Below are 16492 nucleotides of genomic sequence, written 5' to 3' on the forward strand. Positions count from 1 at the left end.
CCAAACTGCACCATTTTTCATTGAAGGAATCTGATTGGTTGGAAAATGTCTGAAATTTGGGTCGTGGTTTTTCATGATCGATTTGGTTGGGGGGGTCACGAGGCTCGACCAGTTGAGAACCACTGTGCTAGAGGACGCTAGCAGCTACTAGCGTACCACAAAACAAGGTCAAACAGTCAATGGCTGACTTGCATTGTGGGTAATGTAGGCACCAGCTTTTAACAAGGAAGTGGAAGGTTATTCCAAAAACATGAGAGTTGGATTTGCTTCTGGATCAACCTCCGTTCTTCTGATCGGACACAAGCTGAGAACTTTTAAAAGGCTTGTTTTTTTAAATGGAGTTAGGTCAGAAAATGTCTGATGCTACTTCGAAATGTCAGGTGAGTCTTAACAATGATACGCTTTAGGGACACAGCGCAAGTTTCCCTCCCAAATCTGGTAGTTTGAAGTCACTCTAGCTAAAAAATGTACGTCTATTAGCGTCTTTTCGTTCGCATTTGCACCTCCAGAGAAAAGTGCATCACCTTTGGCGCAGTCACACCTTGAGATGGGTAAATGTCGGCAGGAAAGTGAAGCTCTTCTGAGAATAGAAAAGCATTTATTCATGGATCTGTGTTTGTTTTCCAGAGCCCGCCTCTTCCTCACACATTGGGACACATGATGTATTTCTAATTCTTTATGTTTAAATGACGGATAATAAAAAAAAAAACTGAGGCATGGTTTACCTAAATCAAAAACGACCCTTGAAAGAGCAGAGCATCCAGGATGGAACAGACTCCATGTGAATGATCAGATGTTCTCCTGTATATAGATTCCTAACACTGACCATGAGCCAAGTCCAACTTAAACAGATTTAAATACAGAGTAAATTCATGAGTGTTTACAGTTATATTAAAAAACAGACACACAGTAAAAGGATGAGACAAACAGAGAATATTTACATATATAACAAAGAAGTCCGTCATTGTGCCACGAGGTCTGGGAAGACTTCTCTCCCGACTAACATCGGTGTGATGCTTCTCTGCAGCCTACACACATAATGGCTAAAATTCACTGTACATGTGAGCGGCTCCACGAGCGCGAGTGAGCGGCGTGAAGCCTCTGGCGGCGGTGTAGGACGCCGAGCGGCCTTTTTGTTCAACGTTACACAGCTAACCAAGCCGAGCATAACTGTGTATGCTTTGTTCTGTCGTTAAATCTTCGTCACACACACGCACACACACACACACACACACACACACACACACACACACACACACACACACACTGAGAGATAACAGTCACCCACCCCCACAAACCCATCCCAACAGAAGAGATGTGCAGCCCGCCCCCCGCCCCCCCCCACAACAAAACACCATGCACCACATCTTAAGTCCTATGTGTCATATATTACGTTTTTGTGAAGAGGGTCAGAAACACGTCTCTGCTCTAAATAAAAGAATGATGGGAATAAGAATAACGCACACGAGTGACCCTTCTTGTGGTGATGACAGTGGGAGGGGCCTTAGCTTGCTTTGCTTGATGTTTGCTGGGAATCGCGGCTCCTCTGTGCAGTCAGCCTCTCTGTCCGTAGTTCACGTCCTGTCCGGGATTTGTTTCCATTGGGTCGTCTTTGAAGTTTTCACATTGCTCCATAACTTTGCTGAAAAAATAAAATATTCTAAAGTCAGTCTAGACGGTAAGGTTTGGTCCGAGAGCTTCAGAGATGGTTAAATAATTTCTAATTTTCCACATCTGAACTATAATTACAGTTAAAACAGTCTGCTAGTGAAGGGCATCTCTTCATGTTAAAGGGATACTTTGTATCATTAGAAACCTGGTAGGATTTTTGAATGGTCGTGCATCCCGTCCTCATTTTCCCCTGAGACAGGAAAGCTCCGTGTTTCTTGTCTGAAAAGGAGCCTCCTTTGCGTCATCAGAGGCTGCTCTGGTTATAGGGGGTGAAACTACATCACTAGTTCCTCATGTTTTCAACCCGCCCATAGGGGGGAGGGGGGGGACGATGACCTACAGACCTATCACAGATCAGTGGGTGGGAACTCACTCCCAGAACCTAAACGCAACGTCCGCCATCTTGCTTGGTAGCTATGCTAACAGGCTCCGTGGAGAAAGCTGCTAAGAACCAACAAAGTATGTTTCAACTTCAAACTGATATGGATGAAGAGGATTCTGAATCGGATGTTCATGGCTATCTCTACGAGCCGCAATATAGCGACGAGCAGTTGAGGCTGATGGAGGAACAGGAGGCGGCTGCTGTGCATTATGGGAGTTGGTGTCTTTCATCCAAAATTACACTTTCTGCCTTTTCTCGGTCAAGAAGGCACCAACTTCAGGGGCGCTGGTGGTGCAGTGGTTAGTGCATGTGTGGAGGCTGTAGTCCTCCAAGCGGGCGGCCCAGGTTCAAATCTCACCTGTGGCTCCTTTCCCGCATGTCATTCTCCCCTCTCTCTCTCTCCCTGATTTCTGACACTATCCTCTGTCCTATCTCTCCATTAAAGGCACAAAAAGCCCAAAAATAAATCTTTAAAAAACAAAAAGAAGGCACCAACTTAAAAATTTATCTCACATTTCTACTACATGTATGACCCAATGTCAATACAGATTCATGTTTCAACCGGTGAAGTATCCCTTTAATCTTCTTCCTGCTGCACAACTTAAGACTGAATCATCTTTTAACAGAATTGATCTTGGCACACAGAGCCTTTAGACGAGATACAGAGAGTACAGTAAGAAGAGGTTTAAGACGGTGATGCACTCAAAGCTGTCGGTCTTACCTGGCCATGTCTTTGGTCTCTGGATGTGAGCTCTCAAGCTCCAGAACTTTCTCCAGAAGACTGATTCCTCCTTCCTTTATGAGCAGGGGACAATACTTACTCGCTGTGGGTGGAAGAGGCAGAAAGAGTGTGAGATTATTTAATAAGGTTAAAAGGAGTCACATTTAGAAACTTAGCCAGAACAGTGAACAGTTTTATTCTGATTTGCCGACGGTTCTGAACACCTCTGAGGATGTAAACATTAAACGCTGAGTGTGTTTTAACACCTCCAGGGCGGCAGATACTCACGGTAAACTGACACCAGGTTGAACAGAGCCCATGTGGCCCAGTGCTGACTGACAGGCGAGATGCCCTGAGGTAGCAGCCGCAGGATCGGCTCGAATGACCTGAGAGAGCAAAGTCCATTTAAAAATTCAAACACTGACGGCTCTGCAGCTTGGCAACCCATCATACATCATAACTGATGTTTCATCCTTTATAACTTCGATTGCTTAAATGAGCAATCGAAGGCTCAGTTAACACCTTTCTGCTCATGACGCGATGTTTTTGACAGACCTGTAGTTGATGTTGCGTCGTGAGCTGACGTCCCAGCTCTGGATGGCGTCCCACATCTTGTCCATCACCGCGTCTCTTTTTGGCTCTTCCATCGACCAGACATCAGGCCCGTCAAACATGATGTGCGAGAGAACGCCGCACGCGTTGTACGACACCTCGATGCCGTCTGCCTTACTGTCCAGCAGGTTACTGTCAGAGCACCAAACAGAGAGGAGAGAAGTGTTCAACTCGGACCACAAACGAGAAACACAGTCGAGTTGTGACGTTTGAAAATCACATCATGCGCACTGGATTTATTTGTTTTTCCTATCAACATTGTGCACACTGTGTGGAAATGTTACAGTGAAGCTGTTTTCACATCTGCACTCCTGAAAATATCTAGGTAAAGTGTCTTGTCCAAGGACATATCGGACACGTTGCTGCAGGAGCCGGGGATAGAACCCACAACGGCTCTACCAACTGAGCTGCTGTACAACTGCGGAAATTTAGAAAAATGCAACTTGTTGAAAATGAATTGTGCAACCCCTTCACCAATTAAAAATTAAAAAAGCATATTTGCTATTAATGTAATAAAAATATTGATACTTGTCGGCCATGAATCGATATATCGCCTCGCAAAAATGATACTGTATTGACCCCCCCCCCCCCCCCCCCCCACCTCTCTTGCTTCCCAACGAACACACGTCCAAAAACGAGTTCAACCAGTGCTATAAATAAGATGGAGGGCATGCCCGTCTACATGATTAGTCATCCTAATGGGCTCGTACGTGCGCTTTGTAAAAATGACAAAGGTGCAATTATCTTGTTTTGTTTGACACCTGTGTTTGGAGGCCTGTTACCATGGCGTCATTGTTGAGGTGCAGCAGGTATGAAATGGTATGTGTCCTCTGCTATGTCATCTTCACTGAGTGCTTACAAACTGGATCTGACCCTGCCATGAACCCAGAGTGTCTGACAGTCAGGAGTCTTGTGTTTACTGTACTAAAACAATCCGTTTCCTGATTAATTAAAACCTCGGTGTGAGGTGGTTTGAAGAGTCTGGTTACCTGAACACCGTGATGAACTGTGGGGTGAGCAGCTGTGGCCTCAGTGCTTTGACCTCGGCGACATTCCCCAGAAGCCCCAGCATGTTGCGATGCAGCTCCTGCTTGTCGGGAAACTCCTGGAGGAAGACCATACGAGAGGAGAGGTGAGAAAACCGCAGCAGCACTCTTAAAGTACGAGGTTAAAACACAGCAGCAGGTAAAGCTCGGTCATGTGGACTCACCTGTAGACAATCCAGGAAGAGGTTCATGCCCCGACAGTTGAGGAACATCTGACAGTTGTCGGGCGTCTCGTCTGTGATGTTCCACAGAGCGCTCCATGAGAACTCCATCACCTGATCACACTGAGGACAAACAAACATTTTAATCAAGAATCCTTCAGCATCTGATCTTTACCAGCCCCCCTTTCATTTTGTTCTTAGTAGTTCATTTGTCGGCATACACTTTACAGGTGGTACTTTTTTTTTTCATAATTAGGAGCTTGACTGATATGATTGTCTCGAGGCTTTAGGCCCCGCTTCTTGATCGAAAGTAAGGTCGAGACAGCATTTTCAATATGACGACCGCCAACTTTGGGCTTCAAAATTCCCCTCCAGTGACCAACGGGTGACTCTTCATGTTTCATACAGCTCATATCGTATGGAAACGTTTCAAAAGGTATCGTATCTTCTGGCATACTTGGGCGCTGCTCCTGTGGCGACCGGCAGCTTGTGTGTTTGTCCTCTGTTCGTCTTGTATCTAGCGTTTTTATCAGGTGCTATTTCATGTTATCTGGAGCCCAACAGAGATCCAATGTGTTGCTTGTGCAGCACATGAGTATGAATTGCACTTTATCATTTTTATCGTAATGCTGGAGCATCTCTGCTGGGCTTCATGTTTCATGTTGTATGTACTTATGCACTTGATGTTTGGATGATTTATTAGTGTTGTTTATGTATTTGTATGTCTCCAGCTGCAAACAAACTTCCCTGTGGGGACAATAAAGATACCTTTGACCTTTGAATCGTCTTTGAGACATTATCTAATCACCTTAGACTTAGTCAGGCTTGTGTCCATAAAATAATAAAATATTAGGCACTCGAACCCAAAGTGTTTAAAGTGAGACTCACCATTCTGTCCAGCAGCTTCTTCTGAATTAAATTCAACATCGTCTGTGACGGAGGAAAAACAGGAAGACCAACTTAATTAAAACACATGAACAGCCGAGGCAAGTTTGCTCATTCTTCACACAGAAAATTACAGAAAATCTAAAGAACTTCAAGCCCACTCGCACAAAAATCAGCTGAAAAATCTTTAAGTGCATTTCCACAGCGGGACGTTTGGAGGTACTCGATGCTTTGCCTCAGCAGGGACTAGAGACTAAAGAAAGTGCCAGGGACTTAATTTCATTCCTCAAAACAGAAATATTTTTCTAACATCTCGTGGACTTTTGTAGGGAGATTCAGTACTAGTCATTTCTGATTGGTTCACTTCTCCAAACATTCAGAATACCAGAAAGTGTTTGACCATATCTTCATCTTTCAGACAGTTCCATGTTTGATGACAAGAATAAAAAGACCCTCGTCTTGCTGTTACCTTGACGAATCCCATCTTCCCCACGGCCTCCTTGTGATGGTTGTCCACCTGGCAGACCAGAGCGTTGCAGAGGTGCACGGCGATCCTCTGGATGGACTCGTCCTGTCGGGCCGGCTCCAGGATCTTCAGCAGCAGCTGGTTCACTCGACTGTACTGAAACTCCAGCTCCTCTGGGATGCTGAAGTTACACAGAGTCAGGCAGCAGTTCCTCTGGACCTGGAGTGGGGGGAGGGAGGAGAGGAGAGAGGAGGGAAACGCGTAGAAACAAGAAGGTTTTAGTATGAAAGAAGTAAAAAACCAACAGGCCAAATATCTGAAATCAAGGACCCAGACTTACAGTGACCTCCTGATACTCCTCCATCCCGTTGAGCACCACCTGAATCACCTCCCTGCGCAGCCGCACGCTCTGGTCGCTGCGGTACTCCGTGTTGGTCAGGTAGAACAGAGCGGCGCTGCCCGTCACCTGGATGCTCTTATCGTATTTATGACACTTCAGAGCTGCGATGACCAGCTGAAAGAACACAAGGAGGGCAGAGTGAGAAACCTGCAGAATCCCTGTTATCACCTCGTCTTAAGAACGACCAAGTCTCAAGCTGATGGTACCTGCAGAGCTCGGAGCAGCTGGCTGCAGTGTTGTATCCTGGCGATGTCAAACAGCTGATTGATGGCTCTGTGGGCGAGTTCAGGACGAAACTCTGTGTACGTCTCGATCGCGTTCAGGACTTGGTCCTCGTTTTTTGATCCAGTCACCTGAAAAAGTCAGTCAACAGTCAAGTAAATGTTAAGTTTGATAGATCCCTTTTTTTTGAACTTCCAAAGATTACCCAAAGCACCAGCCTCAACAGGAAGTTGAGAACTAACACAATCTAACTTACAGTATCTCCAATTTTTTATGATTTTCCTTCACATAAAGGACGGCTTTCTCAACTCCCAGCTGTGATATTAAAGGTCACATATTCTGTAAAATCCACTTCACCATGTTTCTCTAACTCTAATATGTGTCCCTACTCTGTCTACAAACCCCCAATGACGAGAAAAGTTCATCCTCTCCGTCTTTTGCCTGCTCCACTTTTCAGAAAATGTGTGCTCAAAAAGGCCGTTTGGAGATTTTCCCTTCATGACATCACAAAGGGCAGTAGCCCCTCCCCCAGGTGGGTGACACTCCCACAGCTAGGTGTTTGTTCTGCCCTCTGAGTCTGCCTTCTCACCGTAAATAATAGGACATGGAGCGAGAAAGCCCCAGTCACCCAAGCCCTTCGAGAGAGGGGGCGTGGTCAGACACAGCTCATTTACATATTTAAAGCTACAGACACAGAAACAGCCTGTTCTGAGCAGGGCTGAAATAGAGGGGTTTATAGGCATGATCAAATACAGGATCAGAGTGGATTTAGAACAAGAAACTTCACACACATGTTTTGAGGAGCTCTGAGACTTATTTACACTGGTTGAAGACGAGGAGGATATGTGACCTTTAAGTCTCATTCTCCTTTGAAATCAATGCTTATGCAATAATGACTTACAACACCTGGTTCAGGAAACAGCTCATTTAAATACATGAACATCAAAACATTATAGACTTTGTTGTTTTACTTGTGATGTCCAAAATACACCCGAACAAGTCAAGAACTGTAACGTGTGTGCAGCTCTTTCTATATCCTGTACCTTATAAGCAGGTATGTGTGTCACATTACAGAGGGTGGTGTCATATAAACCCAGAAACTGCAGCGGCCTCTTCAGCTCCTGGAAGGGATAGATGCTGCTCTTACACGGCTCGATGCTGAGACAGAAAGAGAGCTTGATTATCTGGATGTTAATGCAAAAATAAAATCTCCACAAACTCTGATTTATTTTATATCCAGTAAAGATTGTAAAGTTTGTTTCCCACCTGGGCCGACCCATAGCTTCCTCAAAGTGCGGCACCGTGCAGTTGTCGAGCATGATGTGGCCTGAGATGTCCAGAGACACCAGGTTGACCAGCCGCTGCACGATGGCAGTGAGGATTTTTCTTGTCATCTTGAACTTTGAGCTCCGCCGGCTCTCCCGCGAGATGTCGAGATGCCTGAGGAACACGGAGTCTCATTAATGACAGAAACACTTTGCTTTAAATGTTTGGTGGGCGCTCAAAGAGAAAGAGACAAGTACTGGGACATTAAAATGAAAAACAATTCAGTTCTGACAGTGAGGGGCGTCAGACGATATCAATGAACTTTGAGTATTGTAATATGATGCTGTGTGGTACAGTACTGAGTCTCTCCAGGCAGCTTTATAAAGATACAAGATAGAAGAGCTACACAAATTAAAATAATCTTTAATTACTTAAATACACAAGAAGCAAACACTAAAAAGTAGAAAACACAAAAACAGCGCGCAAACCGTGCAAGAGACTGAAGAACGACAAAAATAGCACAAAAAACCAACGACATGTTGAGAAACTCAAGACATCAAAAACATATTAATAACCTACGCTGGGAAGCAGATTTACATTTTTGTTTTCACTGCCAGAGAATTCAGAATAGAAAAAAACCTTCATGCATTTCAAAAGGCCGGAGCGTAGGAGAGCAATGCGTCCCCTGAACGGGAGATGAGGATGTTTCTGATGTGTGTGCTCTCAACCGGGAAGCTGATTAGTTAGTTATAGTTCATTTGTTGATTTAGAGCTGACGTCATGATGCTAAATGGTAAATGGAGTTGAGCTTGTATAGCGCTTTTCTAGTCTTCTGACTACTCAAAGCGCTTTTACACCGCAGGCCACTCCTACACATTCACACACTGATGGTGAACAAAGTTCAAATTGAAATGTTTAAAGTTCCCCAACATAAAGGGAGGCAGATTCTTAAGGCCCTGACACACCAAGGAGATCCTCGGCCGTCAATCCTAGTTGGAGCGTCGGTGAGCGGTCGTCGCCCTAGTTTTTGCTGTGTGTCCGGCTCCATTGCTACCCATCGTCCTCTGTCTGCCTTTTTCAGCCGTCAGTGAGAGGAGTCTCTGTGATTGGCTGTTGGGAGGTTTCATTTCTCTCCAGCTCTCGTCACAGGTTCAGGAAAGCCCCTTGAGCATGTCACTGTAGTATCCATGCTTTCACTCAGTAGTGCGGTTTCTCCTTATTTGTCTCCTCCGCCTCTTCTTTTCTTTTTCCACGAAAAGACCAAGAGCTGACAACGCCAGTGCCATTTTCTACTTTTTATCAGACATTGTTCTCCATTAGTAAGCTACCTATAATACGAGTGGTGACCGACAGCGGTATGAAAACGGTCTTCTCGTATCATAACAACGGACTACCGCCCCCTGCTGGCATGGAGAGTTATTTCCTCTCGTGCATGAGCAGAATGTACGAGGTGGTTGGCCGCCGGCTGTAGTCTTTGTGGTGTGTTCAAGTGCAACTTTTTGGCCGCGACACGAGACGACTGCTTGATGTGTCAGGGCCTTTATTGTAAGTGTTCATTTCTACAACCTCAGCACACTGATCAACTGGGTAGCAAACTGTATATGATTTTTGATTCTGTGTTTTTTTCCACATGGGAGTAAAATCTTTGCTGTGCCACTAATATAAAAGAAGCAGGGACCAATCATCTGGTAATATACATTCTGACTCCCATGCCTGGGTGTGTGCAGAGCATTGTGACAGTTTACTTCTTATCTTACCTGAGATTATTGATCTCCACCACCGTGCTGACCAGCTCCTCTGACAGGTCCACATTGTAGAGAACAAGAGATGCCAGTCTGTCTTTCCACTGTGTGAGAAAAGCCGTCCCCGGCAGCTGAACATTGGAAAGATCTAGAGAGGTGAGGGACTTCAGGGGTTTGAGGAGGGTCTCTGCATCCACCTCTTCCGGCAAACCACCTAAGTTGAGCAACCTGAGGCGGTTGAACCCCTGGAAGTTAAAGTCTGTCTCTAAAGCTTGTCGAGAAGCCGGGGTCCCGTCCTCCTCCTCATCTGTGTCCTCGTTACAGGCGAGCGGGGCGCCGCCCATCCTGTAGAAGATGTGACTGCAGCCGAACAGACAAAGAGAAACCAACGTCTCCCTGAAGCACGTCAGAGTTTTTAAACTGCGGGACGACAGCCTGTTGCAGTACGTGAGGTGGAGCTCAATCAGGTCCTGGGAGGAGAAATAAAGTCAAGAATTACTTCAGCGATAAAAAGCAGTCTAAAAAGCACTAGTGTCAGAAATGATTCTTGCTTTTGGAAACGTTGACATCCTTCAGTACCCGTTTACTTGTTCAGTGTAAAACCAGGTCATTCAATGACAGAACTGCATCAAGAGTATCAGCTACTATTGGAGCAGAGTTTAGGTTTGCTTATGACAGCAGGGACATGTCCTTCTCAATTTGTTAGGACAGAATAGTCAATCCCAAGAGAGAGAGACACCTAAACACATCCCAGAGAGAGAGAGAGAGAGAGAGAGACACCTAAACACATCCCAGAGAGAGAGAGAGAGACACCTCAACACATCCCAGAGAGAGAGAGAGAGAGACACACCTCAACACATCCCAGAGAGAGAGACACCTCAACACATCCCAGAGAGAGAGAGAGAGAGAGAGACACCTCAACACATCCCAGAGAGAGAGAGAGAGACACCTCAACACATCCCAGAGAGAGAGAGAGAGAGAGAGAGACACCTCAACACATCCCAGAGAGAGAGAGAGAGAGAGAGAGAGACACCTCAACACATCCCAGAGAGAGAGAGAGAGAGAGACACCTCAACACATCCCAGAGAGAGAGATACACCTCAACACATCCCAGAGAGAGAGAGACACCTCAACACATCCCAGAGAGAGAGAGAGAGACACCTCAACACATCCCAGAGAGAGAGAGAGACACCTCAACACATCCCAGAGAGAGAGAGAGAGACACCTCAACACATCCCAGAGAGAGAGAGAGAGAGAGAGAGACACCTCAACACATCCCAGAGAGAGAGAGAGAGACACCTCAACACATCCCAGAGAGAGAGAGAGAGAGAGAGACACCTAAACACATCCCAGAGAGAGAGAGAGAGAGACATCTCAACACATCCCAGAGAGAGAGAGAGAGAGAGAGAGAGAGAGAGACACCTCAACACATCCCAGAGAGAGAGAGAGAGACACCTCAACACATCCCAGAGAGAGAGAGAGAGAGAGAGAGACCTAAACACATCCCAGAGAGAGAGAGAGAGACACCTCAACACATCCCAGAGAGAGAGAGACCTCAACACATCCCAGAGAGAGAGACACACCTCAACACATCCCAGAGAGAGAGACACCTCAACACATCCCAGAGAGAGAGAGAGAGAGAGAGACACCTCAACACATCCCAGAGAGAGAGAGAGAGACACCTCAACACATCCCAGAGAGAGAGAGAGAGAGAGACACCTCAACACATCCCAGAGAGAGAGAGAGACACCTCAACACATCCCAGAGAGAGAGAGACACCTCAACACATCCCAGAGAGAGAGAGAGAGAGAGACACCTAAACACATCCCAGAGAGAGAGAGAGACACCTCAACACATCCCAGAGAGAGAGAGACACCTCAACACATCACAGAGAGAGAGAGAGAGACACCTCCACACATCCCAGAGAGAGAGAGAGAGACACCTCAACACATCCCAGAGAGAGAGAGAGAGACACCTCAACACATCCCAGAGAGAGAGAGAGGGACACCTCAACACATCCCAGAGAGAGAGAGAGACATCTCAACACATCCCAGAGAGAGAGAGAGAGAGAGAGAGAGACACCTCAACACATCCCAGAGAGAGAGAGAGATACACCTCAACACATCCCAGAGAGAGAGAGAGAGAGAGAGACCTAAACACATCCCAGAGAGAGAGAGAGAGACACCTCAACACATCCCAGAGAGAGAGAGAGAGAGACCTCAACACATCCCAGAGAGAGAGAGAGACACACACCTCAACACATCCCAGAGAGAGAGAGAGAGACACCTCAACACATCCCAGAGAGAGAGAGTGAGAGAGAGAGAGAGACACCTCAACACATCCCAGAGAGAGAGAGAGACACCTCAACACATCCCAGAGAGAGAGAGAGAGAGAGAGACACCTCAACACATCCCAGAGAGAGAGAGAGAGACAGACACCTCAACACATCCCAGAGAGAGAGAGAGACATCTCAACACATCCCAGAGAGAGAGAGACACCTAAACACATCCCAGAGAGAAAGAGAGAGAGACACCTCAACACATCCCAGAGAGAGAGAGAGAGAGAGAGACACCTCAACACATCCCAGAGAGAGAGAGATACACCTCAACACATCCCAGAGAGAGAGAGAGAGAGAGAGACACCTAAACACATCCCAGAGAGAGAGAGAGAGAGAGAGAGAGAGACACCTCAACACATCCCAGAGAGAGAGAGAGATACACCTCAACACATCCCAGAGAGAGAGAGAGAGAGAGAGACACCTCAACACATCACAGAGAGAGAGAGACCTCAACACATCACAGAGAGAGAGAGAGAGAGAGAGAGAGACCTCAACACATCCCAGAGAGAGAGAGAGAGAGAGAGACCTCAACACATCCCAGAGAGAGAGAGAGAGAGAGAGACCTCAACACATCCCAGAGAGAGAGAGAGAGAGAGACCTCAACACATCACAGAGAGAGACACCTGCAAGCTACAAACAGCTGTTTTTACACACGTCCCCCTGCTGACTTTTGACAGAGAATCCTTCCTCAATTCAAAAACCACAATACGGCCTCACCCTCTTATTCTGAATAATAATATTATTTAGTCTTTCTCCGACTGTGTTTAAGGTCAGGATTTGTTGAACTTTCAATACCGTCTCCAAACTAGGCCAGGTTAAAGTGTCCCTCCTTATGCTGAGACAACAGCAACGCCCTCAGGTACCCTTAACTACAGTTCCTTGATCGACGCTTGACACAATTTGTTTGAGTGGTAACAGAAAACCAAACAGCTGCTGCCTCAGAGCTCTCAGGGATGACGTAACCATTGCAAAAACAATCCGACATCACTTTTAAGGTGAGGTGTCGGGTATCAGATTAATACTTTACAAGTGTTTGAGAAACATCCAATCAACACCCAAAGACATGTTTTTAAAGGAGATGATTGAAAATAATAATTGCTTGAACAACAAGAACAACTTCAAGATTGGATGTTTAAACAGTAAATAATACAAATTTAATTTAAAGGTCACATATTCTCCTCCTCATCAAGCAGTGTAAATAAGTCTCAGAGCTCCTCAAAACATGTGTGTGAAGTTTCTTGTTCTAAATCCACTCTGATCCTGTATTTGATCATATCTATAAACCCCTCTATTTCAGCCCTGCTCAGAACAGGCTGTTTCTGTGTCTGTACCTTTAAATGTAAATGAGCTGTGTCTGACCATGCCCCCTCTCTAGAAGGGATTGGCTCGGGCATAGAGAAACATGGTGAAGTGGATTTTGCGTTACTTGTGACCTTTAAGACCTTCAGAAATTCTAGCAGTCGTCCCTCCACTTTCTCCTCCAAAAATGTCACGTCTAGAGGCAAAAAAGCCCCCCAAAAAATCTTTAAAACGGTCAAAAGTGGGGGCAAAAGTGGGGGCAAAAGGTTCCCTCTCCTAGGAGTACTAGTTCAGTTATTATTGGACTTTTCTGTTTAAGGTTTAGGGTAGAAGTGAACTAAACAATGAAAACATTGCACTGAAGATTTCTGACTTTATTCGGACATAATAACAAGCAGCATCCCACCTGTTTTCTGATGGCCTCCAGATCTCTGTCATGTACTAAGTTCTCTCTGAGCTGGACCCGGGTCAGTCTGGTGCTGCGAGGGTCTGAGAACAGCTGGAAGAAACTCTCCTCTGATTTAAAGTTGCTGTCTGTGTGGACCAACTCCATATATCTGATTAAAAGCAAAAGAAGCACATGGTCAGTGGAGGAATCTGTAATACTATCAGAGACTAAAACATTCAAATTTGGAGGTAAACATAAAATATCTGATTGTGTAACATACGTGTTGACGAGCTTGTCGCAGATCTCACTGGGGAGGAAGATGTCCGAGCGCAGGCAGAGTTTGTTCCTGGAGCCCTGGTAGCACATCGTCTTTCTGAGGTTCCTCAGGCAGAACGCTGTCGCCAGAGTCATGAGGCTGTCGGGGTTGTCTCCTGCTTTGGCTGCCATGTTTGCCTCTTCTTCTCTGGCTCAGATCACAGACAGGGCAGAGCAGGGGACCTTGGAGGCCTGTGGTGAAGAAAGTTTAAAGTGAGGGACGATTTCTTTCTCTTTAAAAAAAAGTTCCCCTTGGTTTTCTAAGTTGATTCTAAGGAAACAATACCAGCATTTTGAACTTTGCTATGATACTAGTAAAAATCAAACAATATAAACTCCTGCTCCGAAAACACAGCAACAACAAAAAGAAGTCCTAGAGACGCCCAATAGTGGATTATTTCTGTTTTCATTCGTCAAAAATTGCAATTTAGACAATGTGCACAAGTGTTCTTGTCATTTTTGATGGAAGCGTTCCTCTCTCAGGCACCTGTCTCATGAAAGAGAAGACGTTACTTTAAAGCTTTGGGATATTTGAATTCTATCAATCATCAAAATAACTAAACTAGTAGTGCCTAAAATAATAAGATTTGTAATAAGGTTTGGTTATAATAAGCCAAAGCTTCAGCCTACACATTTTCGGTCAAACTTTTCTTCTTGTCTTTTCTTGAAAGCACATGACAGACGTACACATGACTTTGTTATTTAATTATTTTATTCTACTGTTTCTATGCATATTCCTATAAAAACTGTATATGTGGACCCAAATAAATTACTACTACTAAAATAAGTGAGATTGTATCATTTAAAAAAGCAGATAAGGGTTTTCTGGCACTTCACCAACTACCTCGGTGAATAGAGGGTGAGAGGCTTGAAGAAGTCAAAAAGCTCCAGCAACACTTGTGGTACGAAGATCTACTTTATTAACTTTATTAGACCGACGCCTTTCGATTGTGACCTTCATCAGGGTCATCAGGATCTTAACCTTCAAACTGAACAAGGCCTGCAAGACTAAGCAACAGCCTGAACTTCCTTCTATCCAACATCCCGAGAGGCTACAGACTAGAAATCACACCTGCAGTTTCTCTTAGGCGTTATTATTCACTCCTGTACTTCAGGCTGTCAGGCGCCCTGTTTTTAACCGTCTATCATCCTGTCATGGATCTTGATCTCTTTTTATTTCTGTATGTATCTCTGGAGAACGACATTTCACTCCCATGTATGATGAGAGTAGATAAAGTGTTACACTTCACCTTCCTGTTACAGGAGTGTTTTGACCCAATGTATAATTAAAAAAAACAAATGAATCAAAACAGTATTGAACATATTTACGACCTCGGTTGATAAATTCATATAGTTTCCAGTCCATCATAAATTTCAGGGACTTTAGGAGTTTTGTTTATGTTAATTTTAAACCCATGAATGACCTTCTGGTTCTTTTAGTTTTCATGCAACATTTTATTTTCCAGTGAAAGCTCCTTTTATGATACGAGCTTTAACTGGAAAAGGACACATTCGCTGAATCTTACGACCAATGTCTTTGGCATTTATTGCAGAAATCAATCAATGATATCAGTAAAAACAAACAAAACGCAAAAATAGTCTGATTGTTGCATTTGAGTGAATTACCAAAACATCAGTATTTATACTGATTATTTAAGTGGATTAGTCAAGTGTGTACAATAATTTACAGTTACATCAATGTCATTCAAACCAAAATAAAATGAAGCCCACTGACAAGCAGTTTGAAAAAACTTAAATTATAAGCAAATCTGAGAGTGTTTCTGTTTCTACTAAATCACCAGGAAGGCGTGTTACTGTACAAATGTTTAACTACAATAATAAACCTGTAATAGACCTTTGCATCCTTGGCAAAGTTAGCCTGGATTGCTGTTGTTAGCAACTTTGAAACAACTTATCCCAACACAAATAACACATTATTTAATGTTTTCCTTCATCAAGTTACACGACTCTTGCTGTTAAGTTGAAGCTGATATCATACAGAGTCTTGTCTTTGAGTTGGTAAAGCTAGTTTGTGAGTTAAAACACACACACAGCAATGAATCCTGAGGGAGACACAGCGCTGCTCCTGAGTTAGCTCCTAAGCTAGCTGCTGTGTAGAATAATATACTTTAACAACACTAACGCTACAAAGCTACATGCTAACAGGCATCAGCTGTACTCCTGCTTACTCACAGCAACACAAACCACCACAGAGTAACACTTGTTATTCTAAGTTTAGCCATAACTTGCCGATACGGTGTCACCAGTGCATTTCAGCGTCTGTGTTAGCTTGTGGCTAACGATGACTTTCCCTGCTACTGTATGGTGTTAGCTAACTTAGCCAGCTGGGCTAGCGCTAGCTTAGCTCTCTGTGAGTAACCGCAGGCTTCGAACAGCAGTCAGCGGGGTCAGAGGTCACGGCACATCAGGCAGGACTGTACCTGAGCTTCAGCCGAGGCTGCGTGTCTCGATGACGGCGAGAAATTCAGTATTATCACCAGTCTTCACTCATCTGATTTTGGTTTTCGTCCGATGTCAACAAACAGACTCCTCCTCCTCCTACTTCTACTCCTCCTCC

At 44.8% G+C, this 16492-nt stretch overlaps 1 protein-coding gene across 1 annotated transcript; it reads right to left on the bottom strand.

Moving 5' to 3' along the window:
* Positions 1 to 837: 837 nt before the first annotated feature.
* zer1 (zyg-11 related, cell cycle regulator) lies at positions 838 to 16492 on the bottom strand. The gene is made up of 16 exons (XM_061060613.1): positions 16356 to 16492; positions 13880 to 14106; positions 13618 to 13768; positions 9590 to 10044; positions 7833 to 8006; positions 7610 to 7724; positions 6551 to 6697; positions 6285 to 6458; positions 5948 to 6163; positions 5482 to 5523; positions 4597 to 4716; positions 4376 to 4491; positions 3330 to 3518; positions 3063 to 3160; positions 2775 to 2877; positions 838 to 1642 (listed from the first exon to the last, which is right to left on the bottom strand). Exons 2-16 carry the CDS (start codon positions 14044 to 14046, stop codon positions 1555 to 1557), a joined length of 2355 nt encoding a protein of 784 aa, XP_060916596.1. The 5' UTR covers positions 14047 to 14106; positions 16356 to 16492; the 3' UTR covers positions 838 to 1554.

Source organism: Labrus mixtus, chromosome 17, assembly GCF_963584025.1.
Source record: "Labrus mixtus chromosome 17, fLabMix1.1, whole genome shotgun sequence".
NCBI classification, from domain to species: Eukaryota; Metazoa; Chordata; class Actinopteri; order Labriformes; family Labridae; genus Labrus; species Labrus mixtus.